At 46.7% G+C, this 12,908-nt stretch overlaps 1 protein-coding gene across 1 annotated transcript in view; it reads left to right on the forward strand.

Moving 5' to 3' along the window:
* PPP2R2A (protein phosphatase 2 regulatory subunit Balpha) overlaps positions 1 to 12,584 on the forward strand; it is a 120,785-nt gene extending 108,201 nt beyond the window's left edge. Inside the window, exons 5-10 of the mRNA XM_070765699.1 lie at positions 2,335 to 2,447; positions 2,858 to 3,035; positions 4,150 to 4,314; positions 8,618 to 8,787; positions 9,955 to 10,046; positions 11,773 to 12,584. Of these exons, the coding sequence (XP_070621800.1) occupies positions 2,335 to 2,447; positions 2,858 to 3,035; positions 4,150 to 4,314; positions 8,618 to 8,787; positions 9,955 to 10,046; positions 11,773 to 12,052 (998 nt within the window). The 3' untranslated portion in view covers positions 12,053 to 12,584. The remainder of the gene's footprint in view (positions 1 to 2,334; positions 2,448 to 2,857; positions 3,036 to 4,149; positions 4,315 to 8,617; positions 8,788 to 9,954; positions 10,047 to 11,772) is intronic.
* The last annotated feature ends 324 nt before the right edge of the window (positions 12,585 to 12,908 follow it).

A 12,908-nucleotide genomic window follows, 5' to 3' on the forward strand; every position in this document is an offset into this window, starting at 1 on the left:
CTGAGATATTCTTTCCCCCTAGGCCTATACAATTTATGCATGGTATGTTTGTGTGTGTGCTTGTTTGGTTTTTAATAAGGTTTTGTTTAGTTATTTTAAATATTAGATTTGTTATATGCTGTTTTTAGCCCCCCCGAGTCTACGGAGGGGGGCGGCATACAAATCTAATAAATAAATAAAATAAATAAATAAATAAAAACATAAAAGCTGTTGTATATTTTTTAAATTTAGGATTAGAGTTTGTATTATGTGAACCTAGCGGCATATACAGGTAGTTCTTAACTAACAACCACCATTTGGGCCAGAATTTCTGTTGTTAACAAAGGTAGTGAAGGGAATCACACTCAATATTACAACTTTTTTTTGCTGTTGAATGAATTACTGCAGTTGTTCAGTGAACCACACAGTTGTTAAACAAATTCAGCTTCCCCATTGACTTGCGTTTGTTGGAAGCCATGTCACGTGACTCTGGGATTCTGCAAATCTCATAAATGCATGCCAGTTACCAAGCATGCAAATTTTGATCACATGACCATAGACCATAGAGATGTGATACTCATGGGAGGTTCACAGTGAAGGGCTACCAAAATTTTTACTACCACATTCTGTGAGCGTGGCTTATGCAGGACGCCCTGCGTTTTCTTTCAACATCTTTCAGTGCAAATTGGGTGCTCTGGGGTGGAGCTCCATTTTCACTACCCTACTCCGTCCGTCCGTCCGTCCCCCCCGGTCTGGGCAGTAGCCCACCCCTGGAGGATCAGCCAAATATTCCCTTTTTCAGTGTAACTTTGAATAGTCACTAAGCAAATGGTCATAATTTGAGAACAACCTGTAAGTTAAATTAAAAAAGAAACCTTCTGGTTTACTCTGCCTCCATAGAGTTGACTTTTATGTTCCAAGCACCAACAATCAGGGGTTTCGGTCTCTTGCATTTTGCAAAGCTCTGAGAGGTTGATGTCTTTGTCCTGGCAACTCTTTTCGAATCCCAGGGGCCATGTTGCAACTGAGAACTTTCTAACTTGCAAAAGCCATTGTCTAATATTGCTGAAATCTTACCCAATTGCTTGGAGCTTTTGTTTTATTTGGAGAGATGGAGGCAATCCTTGGAATGGGAGGTATTGCACTGCCAAGGCAAGTTAAAAGTGCAAATTATCCAACATCTGCATGTATGCTTGGAATTAACAGTCACAACAAAAGGCTCTGAATTATTATCACCAGGGTGGTAAGTTCCAAGAAACAACACTCTTACTGATAGCTACTTCTAACCATACCAAATATCTGCCATGGGTCTTATAAGGCATGAATCATATTATATATTCAAAATGTTCAAAAAAATAAAGGAAACACTTAAAGAACACAATATAACTCCAACTGGTGCACCAGTTGCGGCCTTATCTGGATCGGGACTCACTACTCACAGTCACTCATGCCCTCATCACCTCGAGATTCGACTACTGTAACGCTCTCTACATGGGGCTACCTTTGAAAAGTGTTCAGAAACTCCAGATCGTGCAGAATGCAGCTGCAAGAGCAATCATGGGCTTCCCTAGGTATGCCCATATTACACCAACACTCCGCAGTCTACATAGGTTGCCGATCAATTTCCGGTCACAATTCAAAGTGTTGGTCTTGACCTATAAAGCTCTTCATGGCATCGGACCAGAATATCTCCTGGACCGCCTTCTGTTGCACGAATCCCAGCGACCAATTAAGTCCCACAGAGTTGGCCTTCTCCGGGTCCCGTCGACTAAGCAATGTCGTCTGGCGAGTCCCAGGGGAAGAGCCTTCTCTCTGGCGGCCCCGACCCTCTGGAACCAGCTCCCCCCTGAGATTAGAACTGCCCCCACCCTCCTTGCCTTTCGCGAACTCCTTAAAACCCACCTCTGCCATCAGGCATGGGGGAACTGAAATATCTTCCCCAGGCCTATACTGTTTATGTATGGTATGTTGTGTGCATGTTTTTTAAATTATGGGTTTTTAGCTTTCTAATTATTGAATTTGTATTGTATATTGTTTTCTGTTGCTGTTGTGAGCCGCCCCGAGTCTGCGGAGAGGGGCAGCATACAAATTTAATAAATAAGTAAATCAAACTTCTGTGAAATCAGACTGTCCACTTAGGAAGCAACACTGATTGACAATCAATTTCACCTGCTGTTGTGCACATTCAACTTTCTACAGGACAAAGTATTCAATGAGAATATTTCATTCATTCAGATCTAGGATGTGTTACTTGATTGTTCCCCCTTTTTTTTGAGCAGTATATATTGTGTGATCAGTTCTGCTGGCAAAGAGCTGGAGGTTCTCAACAGCCCACCTCACTTTAATGTGTTTCAGACAAAACAATAAAACTATGGAAAATCAGTGAAAGAGATAAACGGCCAGAAGGCTACAACTTGAAAGAAGAGGATGGACGGTATAGAGACCCCACAACAGTCACTACTTTACGGGTGAGTAACACAGAGCTGGGCATCATAACATGAGTGGGTTGTATGCTCTGGTTCTGTTTTTGCTTGGTTTTTATAACCCCAACCCATTCTGAGGTTTCCATGTAGAATTTGTTGATACTGAACTGATATCAAGCACAAAAGATAAGGACCGTGCATTAAGTTACAATTCAGAAGGATTTAATAGTCAAGCATATACATAAGAATCTAGTCAATTAAAATTAAATCTGAATTGGCACCAGCTAAGGATTAACAGAATTCACAGGGAAAGGGGGCTGGACCTGGACTGCTTTTGTCAATGTAATGATTCTAAACTGATGACATGTTTAACTCTGCCCCCAGTTTTGACCGCTCTTCTTTAAAAGGTTTTTCTACAATTGCTCACATTTTTTTTCCAATCCTTTGGTTAACAGGTGCCAGTATTTAGACCCATGGATCTCATGGTGGAAGCCAGTCCTCGAAGAATATTTGCCAATGCTCACACGTATCACATCAATTCTATCTCCATTAATAGTGATTATGAAACCTACTTGTCTGCAGATGACTTGAGGATTAATTTGTGGCATCTAGAAATCACAGATAGAAGTTTTAGTATCCTTTTATTCGGTGTTTGTATTCAGCTGGGTGGGCTGAAGATCAGAATGGGCAGAATTTGAGTCTATATGTTTTCCTGCTCCTCAGTGCTACTGTATCATCAAAAGTGATAGCTTCCATGCATCTGGAAATTTATTTATACATGCATACACATATACATACAGTACATATATACATACATACATACATGTCATTGCTCACAGTCACTCATGCCCTCATCACCTCGAAGTTTGATTACTGCAACGCTCTCTACATGGGGCTACCTCTGAAAAGTGTTCGGAAACTTCAGATCGTGCAAAACGCAGCCGCGAGAGCCGTCATAGGGCTTTTAAGATTCGCCCACGTTTCTTCAACACTCCATGGCTTGCGTTGGCTGCCGATCAGTTTCCGGTCACAATTCAAAGTGTTGGTCATGACCTTTAAAGCCCTACATGGCATTGGACCAGATTACCTCTGGAACCGCCTGCTACCGCACAAATCCCAGCGACCGATAAGGTCCCACAGAGTTGGCCTTCTCCGGGTCCCGTCGACTAAACAATGTCATTTGGCGGGCCCCAGGGGAAGAGCCTTCTCCGTGGCGGCCCCGGCCCTCTGGAACCAACTCCCTCCGGAGATTAGAACTGCCCCCACCCTCCCTGTCTTTCGTAAACTACTCAAGACTCACTTATACCGCCAATCATGGGGGAGTTGAGATATTCCTTCCCCCTAGGCCATTACAATTTATGCATGGTATGTTTGATTTTATAATAAGGGTTTTTAGTTGTTTTAGTATTGGATTGTTACATGCTGTTTTTATTATTGTTGTTAGCCGCCCGCCAAACGACATTGTTTACTCGAAAGCATGCAAATGCAAGTAGATAAACAGGCACCATTTTAATGGGAAGGTAACAGTGCTCCATGAGATCATGTTGGCCTCATGGCCGCAGAAGCATCTTCGGACAACTCAACGGCCTTAAAAACTGAGATGAGCACACACACACACACACACACACGAGTCAGCAACAACTAGCAGAGTCAAATTTGCAGGGGCTCCTTTTATGTCTTGGAATGCAAATGTCAAAGCTTTTGAATGTCACTGAACAGAAAACTCCTTAATGCCAACAATCTCTAGATATCGTAGATATTAAGCCTGCCAACATGGAAGAGCTGACGGAGGTAATAACAGCAGCCGAATTCCACCCAAACAGCTGCAATACTTTTGTGTACAGCAGTAGCAAGGGAACTATTCGCCTGTGTGACATGCGTGCGTCGGCTCTCTGTGACAGGCATTCGAAATGTGAGTAGCTTTTTCTCTTCTAATTGAGTTTTACCATCAGAGCAAATTGGTGCAAAGCAACAGACTGGAAAGTCCATTCGTAAAACGAAAACAAAGCAGTTTAAAATATCTTTGACTCAAGTACTTCCATATCAGGATAGCAAACAAGTGGAGTTAACTGTAGAAGGATGGAAGTGAATTTTAAAAATGCTATAATTCTCCAGGTATAGGAAACACACAATCAGACCACAGAAGATGGACGTGGCTCCATTTTGGAAACACAAGAGTTGGTGGGGTGCAGTTGCATATTGCAAGATTTGTTTCAGGCAGAAATACCAGCAGTGCAGAGCTATGCAACGGGGCAAATTCTTTTGTGAGGCTCTCACAATCAGTAAAGATTTGCAGGGTCTCAGCACCCTCTTAAATTTTATGCACAATTTTTGGATTCCATGAGCCCCTTTTAGGAGTTGATGCTACATTACCCTGTATGCCCTTTTTAAAGCAAGCTTCTTGTTGTTGGCAGAATGTACACAGGAAAACACTTAGGCAATGTGTTAATATATCTCCATCTAAACAGTGATTATCCAGTGGTTGGGCTTCAGCCTCTTTGGGAACACCTTTGCTCCCAATAAATAGAATAGAATAGAATAGAATTCTTTATTGGCCAAGTGTGATAGGACACACAAAGAATTTGTCTTAGTGCATATGCTCTTATAAAAGAAAATATAGATTTGTCAAGAATCATGTGGTACAACACTTAATGATTGTCATAGGGGTCAAAAAAGCAATGAAGAAACAATCAATATTAATAAAATCTTAGGATACAAGCAACAAGTTGCAGTCATACAGTCTTAAGTGGGAGGAAAAGGATGATAGGAATGATGAGAAAAACTGGTAGAAATAGAACTGCAGACTTAGTAAAAAGTTTGACAGTGTTGAGAGAATTATTTGTTTAGTAGAGTAATAGCGTTTGGGGAAAAACTGTTCTTGTGTCTAGTTGTCTTGGTGTGTGGTGCTCTGTAGCAATGTTTTGAGGGTAGGACTTGAAACAGTTTGTGTCCAGGATGTGAGGGGTCAGTAAATATTTCCATCACCCTCTTTTTGACTCGTGCAGTCTACAGGTCCTCAATTGAAGGCAGGTTGGCAGCAATTGTTTTTTCTGCAGTTTTGATTATCCTCTGAAGTCTGTGTCGGTCTTGTTGGGTTGCAGAACCAAACCAGACAGTTATAGGGGTGCAGATGGCAGACTCAATGATTCCTCTTCATTGCTTCATTGGATTTCTGGACAGCAGAAAGTCAAAAAATATGAGCTACCTGGCTAAGGGTAGTAATTTATAAATACAGTATGTCACAGAAGTGAGTACACAACATCACATTTTGTAAATATTTAAGTATACAGTGTTCCCTCAATTTTCACGGGTTCGAACTTCGCGGAAAGTCTATACCACAGTTTTTCAAAAATATTAATTAAAAAATACTTCGTGGTTTTTCCCCCCTTATACCACAGTTTTTCCTGCCCGGTGATGTCATATGTCATCGCCAAACTTTCGTCCGCCTTTAATAATTTTTTTAAAAAATAAACTTTAATAAATAAACATGGTGAGTAATAATCTAAATGGTTGCTAAGGAAATTGTAATTTAGGGGGTTTAAAGTGTTAAGGGAAGGCTTGTAATACTGTTCATAGCCAAAAATGGTGTACAGTGATCCCTCGATCATCGCGAGGGTTCCGTTCCAGGACCCCTCGCGAAGATCGATTTTTCGCGAAGTAGCGGTGCGGAAGTAAAAACACCATCTGCGCGTGCGCAGATGGTGTTTTTGCTTCCACTGCCGGCCGCCCTTCGCCCGCCCACCCCGTTGCTCGTGCCTGGGGTGCGCGCGCGCTTGGGGACATCCCAGCTCCGCTCCCCAGCTGGGAAGCGGAGCTAGGGAGTCCCCACCGTGCGCGCGTTGCTGGGGAAAGCGCGCGCGCTTGGGGACTCCCTAGGTCCGCTCCCCAGCTGGGGAGCGGACCTAGGGAGTCCCCAAGCGCGCGCGCTTTCCCCAGCAACGCGCGCGGGGTGGGGACTCCCTCCCCAGCTGGGGAGCGGACCTAGGGAGTCCCCAAGCGCGCGCGCATTCCCCAGCAACGCGCGCGGGGTGGGGACTCCCTCCCCAGCTGGGGAGCGGACCTAGGGAGTCCCCAAGCGCGCGCGCATTCCCCAGCAACGCGCGCGCGGTGGGGACTCCCTCCCCAGCTGGGGAGCGGACCTAGGGAGTCCCCAAGCGCGCGCGCTTTCCCCAGCAACGCGCGCGGGGTGGGGACTCCCTCCCCAGCTGGGGAGCGGACCTAGGGAGTCCCCAAGCGCGCGCGCATTCCCCAGCAACGCGCGCGGGGTGGGGACTCCCTCCCCAGCTGGGGAGCGGACCTAGGGAGTCCCCAAGCGCGCGCGCTTTCCCCAGCAACGCGCGCGGGGTGGGGACTCCCTCCCCAGCTGGGGAGCGGACCTAGGGAGTCCCCAAGCGCGCGCGCATTCCCCAGCAACGCGCGCGCGGTGGGGACTCCCTCCCCAGCTGGGGAGCGGACCTAGGGAGTCCCCAAGCGCGCGCGCATTCCCCAGCAACGCGCGCGGGGTGGGGACTCCCTCCCCAGCTGGGGAGCGGACCTAGGGAGTCCCCAAGCGCGCGCGCATTCCCCAGCAACGCGCGCGGGGTGGGGACTCCCTCCCCAGCTGGGGAGCGGACCTAGGGAGTCCCCAAGCGCGCGCGCATTCCCCAGCAACGCGCGCGCGGTGGGGACTCCCTCCCCAGCTGGGGAGCGGACCTAGGGAGTCCCCAAGCGCGCGCGCTTTCCCCAGCAATGCGCGCGCGGTGGGGACTCCCTCCCCAGCTGGGGAGCGGACCTAGGGAGTCCCCAAGCGCGCGCGCTTTCCCCAGCAACGCGCGCGCGGTGGGGACTCCCTCCCCAGCTGGGGAGCGGACCTAGGGAGTCCCCAAGCGCGCGCGCTTTCCCCAGCAACGCGCGCGGGGTGGGGACTCCCTCCCCAGCTGGGGAGCGGACCTAGGGAGTCCCCAAGCGCGCGCGCTTTCCCCAGCAACGCGCGCGCGGTGGGGACTCCCTCCCCAGCTGGGGAGCGGACCTAGGGAGTCCCCAAGCGCGCGCGCTTTCCCCAGCAACGCGCGCGGGGTGGGGACTCCCTCCCCAGCTGGGGAGCGGACCTAGGGAGTCCCCAAGCGCGCGCGCTTTCCCCAGCAACGCGCGCGGGGTGGGGACTCCCTCCCCAGCTGGGGAGCGGACCTAGGGAGTCCCCAAGCGCGCGCGCTTTCCCCAGCAACGCGCGCGGGGTGGGGACTCCCTCCCCAGCTGGGGAGCGGACCTAGGGAGTCCCCAAGCGCGCGCGCTTTCCCCAGCAACGCGCGCGGGGTGGGGACTCCCTCCCCAGCTGGGGAGCGGACCTAGGGAGTCCCCAAGCGCGCGCGCTTTCCCCAGCAACGCGCGCGGGGTGGGGACTCCCTCCCCAGCTGGGGAGCGGACCTAGGGAGTCCCCAAGCGCGCGCGCTTTCCCCAGCAACGCGCGCGGGGTGGGGACTCCCTCCCCAGCTGGGGAGCGGACCTAGGGAGTCCCCAAGCGCGCGCGCATTCCCCAGCAACGCGCGCGCGCTGGGAAGCAGAGCTAGGGTGTCCCCAGGCTCGCGCGCACCGCCCGCCCGCCCACGCTGTTGCTGGCTCCGCTTCCCAGCTGGGAGGCGGAGGTGGGGTTTCCCGCGCGCGTGCCGCCCGCCCGCCCACGCCGTTGCTCGCGCCGATGCTGTCTTACCAGGGCAAGAGGGGGAAGACCCAGGGAAGCCTCTGCCCGGCGGGGAAACTCCACCATCTACGCATGCGTGGAAGGGCACGCATGCGCAGATGGTGGAGTTTACTTCCGGGTTGAAAACTCGCGATATGGCGTTTCGCGAAACTCGAGATCGCGAAACTCGAGGGATCACTGTATCTTCGGAGAGGGGCGGCATACAAATCCAAATAATAAATAAATAAATAAATAAATTTACTTCCGCATCTCTACTTCGCGGAAATTTGACTTTCGCGGGTGGTCTCGGAACGCATCCCCCGTGAAAATTGAGGAAACAGTGTATTTAAATGATATTGGACATTATCACTTAGGGCTCTACTCACTTTTGTTGCCAGCAGTTTGGACATTAATGACTGTGTTTTGCATAATTTTGAGGGGACAGCACATTTACACTGTTATACAAGCTGTATACTTACTACTTTGCATTATAGCCAAGTGTCATTTCTTCAGTGTTTTCACATGAAAAGATATACTTGGGCTTATATTTCACTTACAGTGTTTGAGGAGCCAGAAGATCCAAGCAGCCGATCCTTTTTTTCAGAAATCATCTCCTCCATCTCTGATGTCAAATTTAGCCATAGTGGTCGATATATGATGACTAGAGATTATCTGTCTGTGAAGATTTGGGATTTAAATATGGAAAACCGACCCGTGGAAACGTATCAGGTAAGCCATACAAATAGACAGTTTGGGGAAACCAACTTGCAATTAATTAAAAATTAAGTCAAGATTTGGTAGAATAGTGAATATAGATGGTACAGAGCAGTGGTCTCCAACCTTGGCAACATTAGGCCTGGCAGTTTATGTTTCTTTTAAACAGTTTTAATTTTTGCATTATTTCTCATTTCTTATTGTTTACCATACTGAATTTTAAAAGTTGTTTAAATATACATCCTGAAGTGTGTATACTGGAAGAATGGAGTATAATTTTGTACACTTTTATGTCTCTGTGAGGTTATACTTTGGGTCATGATTTCAGATCTAGGGTAGGCATTTGAGATTATTAGAGTTTTGCTTCTTTCAATTCCTTAAATTGTTCTTTCAAAGTGGTCAGACAGGTTTAATGCTCTCCTAAAATAATGTAATAGTCTAAATAACTGAAGGTGTGACGTTTATTTATTTATTAGATTTGTATGCCGCCCCTCTCCAGAGACTCGGAGTGGCTCACAACAATAATAAAGTGTACAAATCCAATACTTTAAAAACAATTAAAAACCCTTCTCATTAAAATAGTCACACAACCCAGTCAAACGATACATAAATCATAAAAGCTAGGGGGTATGTCAATTTCCCCATGCCTGGCGACATAGGTGGGTTTTCAATAACGTGTGAAATGCGAGGAGGGTGGGAGCAGTTCTAATCTCCGGGGGGAGTTGATTCCAGAGGGCTGGGGCCACCACAGAAAAGACTCTTCCCCTAGGTCCCACCAGACAGCATTGCTTAGTCAACGGGACCCGGAGAAGGCCAACTCTGTGGGACCTAATCAGCCGCTGGGATTCATGCAACAGAAGACGGTCCCGAAGGTATTCTGGTCCGATGCTATGTAGGGCTTTATAGGTCATTACCAATACTTTGAATTGTGACCGGAAACTGATCAGCAGCCAGTGCAGACATGAAATTATGAGGTTGCTATCCAATTTAATGAAAACATTTTACTTGAATAAGAAGAGCAATCTAGAAATTAATTTTTGGATGATGTGAACTTTCATTTTCACAAAATCATTTGCAGTCTTAAATTATAGCCTCTTCCTGTGAAGGGCAACTCGAAAGAGTTAATACCTATTAATCTGTTATATGATTTCTTCTTCAAAGTACTCTGTTTTTTATTTTCAGGTACATGAATACCTCAGAAGTAAACTTTGTTCACTCTATGAAAATGACTGCATTTTTGACAAATTTGAATGCTGCTGGAATGGGTCGGATAGGCAAGTTTCAACTTTTTCTTCTTTTAACATTTTCATACTAATTGACAGTTAAAACTTTTTTTCAACTGAATGTCTAGGAAGCTTGCACTGCGTTTGGTATGTATTTGGAAATGATTTCTAGAAAAGAAAAGAAGATAGCCAAATAAAAGAATTAGCTGGATATATTTTATTATTACTTTGGTTTATCCCGTGAAACATCTAAATGGGTCGGTTTTTGCTTTATGTTTAAATTTATGCAATAACCTATTGCTTAGTCTGTGAGGGACTGGGTTTATTTTTCTTTTTGCTATGTTTATTTAATTTATAAAAATATACTAACGTAGAACGAGCTGGGAGATCGGCTCAAAGTTTGGCTTGAGGCCTCTGATGCTTTGTGAATTCCAGATGAAATTGTATTAACCAATCTCAATCTTAGGTCATCCAGGCAGAATGGAATGCAGTTATATAACCTTAACCCAAGGTCAGATAATTGGTTCATTTAGTCTAGTATTACACGCTGTATGAAGCAATTGATGCTACTTGATCTTATGAACTGGAGAGCCCAAAGTATTGGATCTTCCTGCAAAATGCAGTTTACACTCTCTGAATATACATCAATTATCTTCCTACAGTAAATATACAATTGCTAATTTATTTATTTATTGGATTTGTATGCCGCCCCTCTCCGCAGACTCGGGGCGGCTAACAACAGCAATAAAACAGTATATAACAAAATCCAATACTAAAAACAGTTAAAAATCCATTATATAAAAACCAATCATACATACAGACCAACCATGCATAAAATTGTAAAGGCCTAGGGGGAAAGTATATCTCAGTTCCCCCATGCCTGGCGGCAGAGGTGGGTTTTAAGCAATTTTCGAAAGGCAAGGAGGGTGGGGGCAATTCTAATCTCTGGGGGGAGTTGGTTCCAGAGGGCAGGGGCCGCCACAGAGAAGGCTCTTCCTCTGGGTCCTGGCAAGTGACATTGTTTGGTTGATGGGACCCGGAGAAGACCCACTCCGTGGGACCTGACTGGTCGCTGGGATTCGTGCAGCAGAAGGCGGTCCCTGAGATAATCTGGTCCGGTGCCATGAAGGGCTTTGTAGGTCATAACCAACACTTTGAATTGTGACCGGAGACTGATCGGCAACCCATGCAGACTGCGGAGTGTTGGTGTAACATGGGCATATTTGGGAAAGCCCATGATTGCTCTCGCAGCTGCATTCTGCACGATCTGAAGTTTCCATACACTTTTCAAAGGTAGCCCCATGTAGAGAGTGTTACAGTAGTTGAGCCTCGAGGTGATGAGGGCATGAGTGACTGTGAGCAGTGACTCCCGGTCCAAATAGAGCCACAACTGGTGCACCAGGCGAACCTGGGCGAACGCCCCCCTCGCCACAGCTGAAAGATGGTTCTCTAATGTGAGCTGTAGATCGAGGAGGACGCCCAAGTTGCGGACCCTCTCTGAGGGGGTCAATAGTTCCCCCCCCCCAGGGTGATGGACGGACAGATGGAATTGTCCTTGGGAGGTAAGACCCACAGCCTCTCCGTCTTATCAGGGTTGAGCTTGAGTTTGTTGACACCCATCCAGGCCCCAACAGCCTCCAGGCACCGGCACATCACTTCCACTGCCTTGGTGAGATCAGCAGTGTCGAAATCCGTTTATTTATTTATAAAGGCCAAATGATTGGAACATTTCGAGGACCATAAACACAACACCTCTTTTTCTCCTCTTGGTCTACAGCGTCGTCATGACGGGCTCCTACAACAACTTCTTCCGGATGTTCGATAGAAACACCAAGCGTGATATCACATTAGAAGCTTCCCGGGAAAACAATAAGCCTCGTACGGTTTTGAAACCCCGTAAAGTCTGTGCGAGTGGCAAACGGAAGAAGGACGAGATAAGTGTTGATAGCTTAGACTTCAACAAGAAGATCCTCCACACAGCCTGGCATCCCAAGGAAAACATAATTGCCGTAGCCACTACAAACAACTTGTATATATTTCAAGACAAAGGGATTTAGGATAGTGGTTCGATCAGAAGAGTTCACTTCCTGTCTAGTTCAGAGATAGGTGAACTTAGCATTTGTAAACAATATAGGGGAAGAAATGGAGCCAGAGAGAGAGAAGTTCGTTGCGGTGCACCTTCCCCAGTGTTTAAACAATGTGCCATAGTGACAACCCATTTTTTCTAGATAGCTACATGGATGGTCTCTATCTCTCTGTTTCTCTCTCTTGTTTCTTTCTCTCTCTCTCTCTCTCCCTCCCACTCTCTCTCTCTCTCTTTCTCTGTCTTTGCTGGACAGTTCTCCACTAGCCATTTAGGTGGGGGTTGGGCACTTTTTAACATGAAATGACTACTCGCACCATCTCACCAAATGGACTAGAACTTGGATCATTGTCAACATTGGGTTCCTCCAATTTTTTATGTGATGACGTCAGCCACAGAGCAAAGCCTTCAAGTAATGCTGTGGGATTTCATTGTGTAACCTCATTACTGTATTATTTGTGCCCCCTACCCCCATTTTTTTTAATTAAATAACAGCTTGTTCTTCCTGTGGCTTGTAGCATTCATGTCTCCTGGACTCCCTTCTCCCTTTTACAATCCCCTTCTCCAGCCTTGTGGTGGTGGTATCCAGAGAAGAAGAAGAAGAAGAATAAAAATTAAAAGCACATGAAACGGATGACATGGTGGTCAGAGGGGAGGAGGGTCTTCTTGCAAAGAGTAAAATGTTTTAATGAAATGTTGACTGCGGTCACTCCTTGACATATGTCTGGCACCGAAAATCAAAAAGGAGAAAAACGTAAGGGGGGGAACTATACTGAATAAAAATGTCGAATAATGGCAAATTGTTTTTTTTTCTTTTCAATCTACCTCTT

This window comes from Erythrolamprus reginae, chromosome 12 (genome assembly GCF_031021105.1).
Source record: "Erythrolamprus reginae isolate rEryReg1 chromosome 12, rEryReg1.hap1, whole genome shotgun sequence".
Taxonomy (NCBI): domain Eukaryota; kingdom Metazoa; phylum Chordata; class Lepidosauria; order Squamata; family Dipsadidae; genus Erythrolamprus; species Erythrolamprus reginae.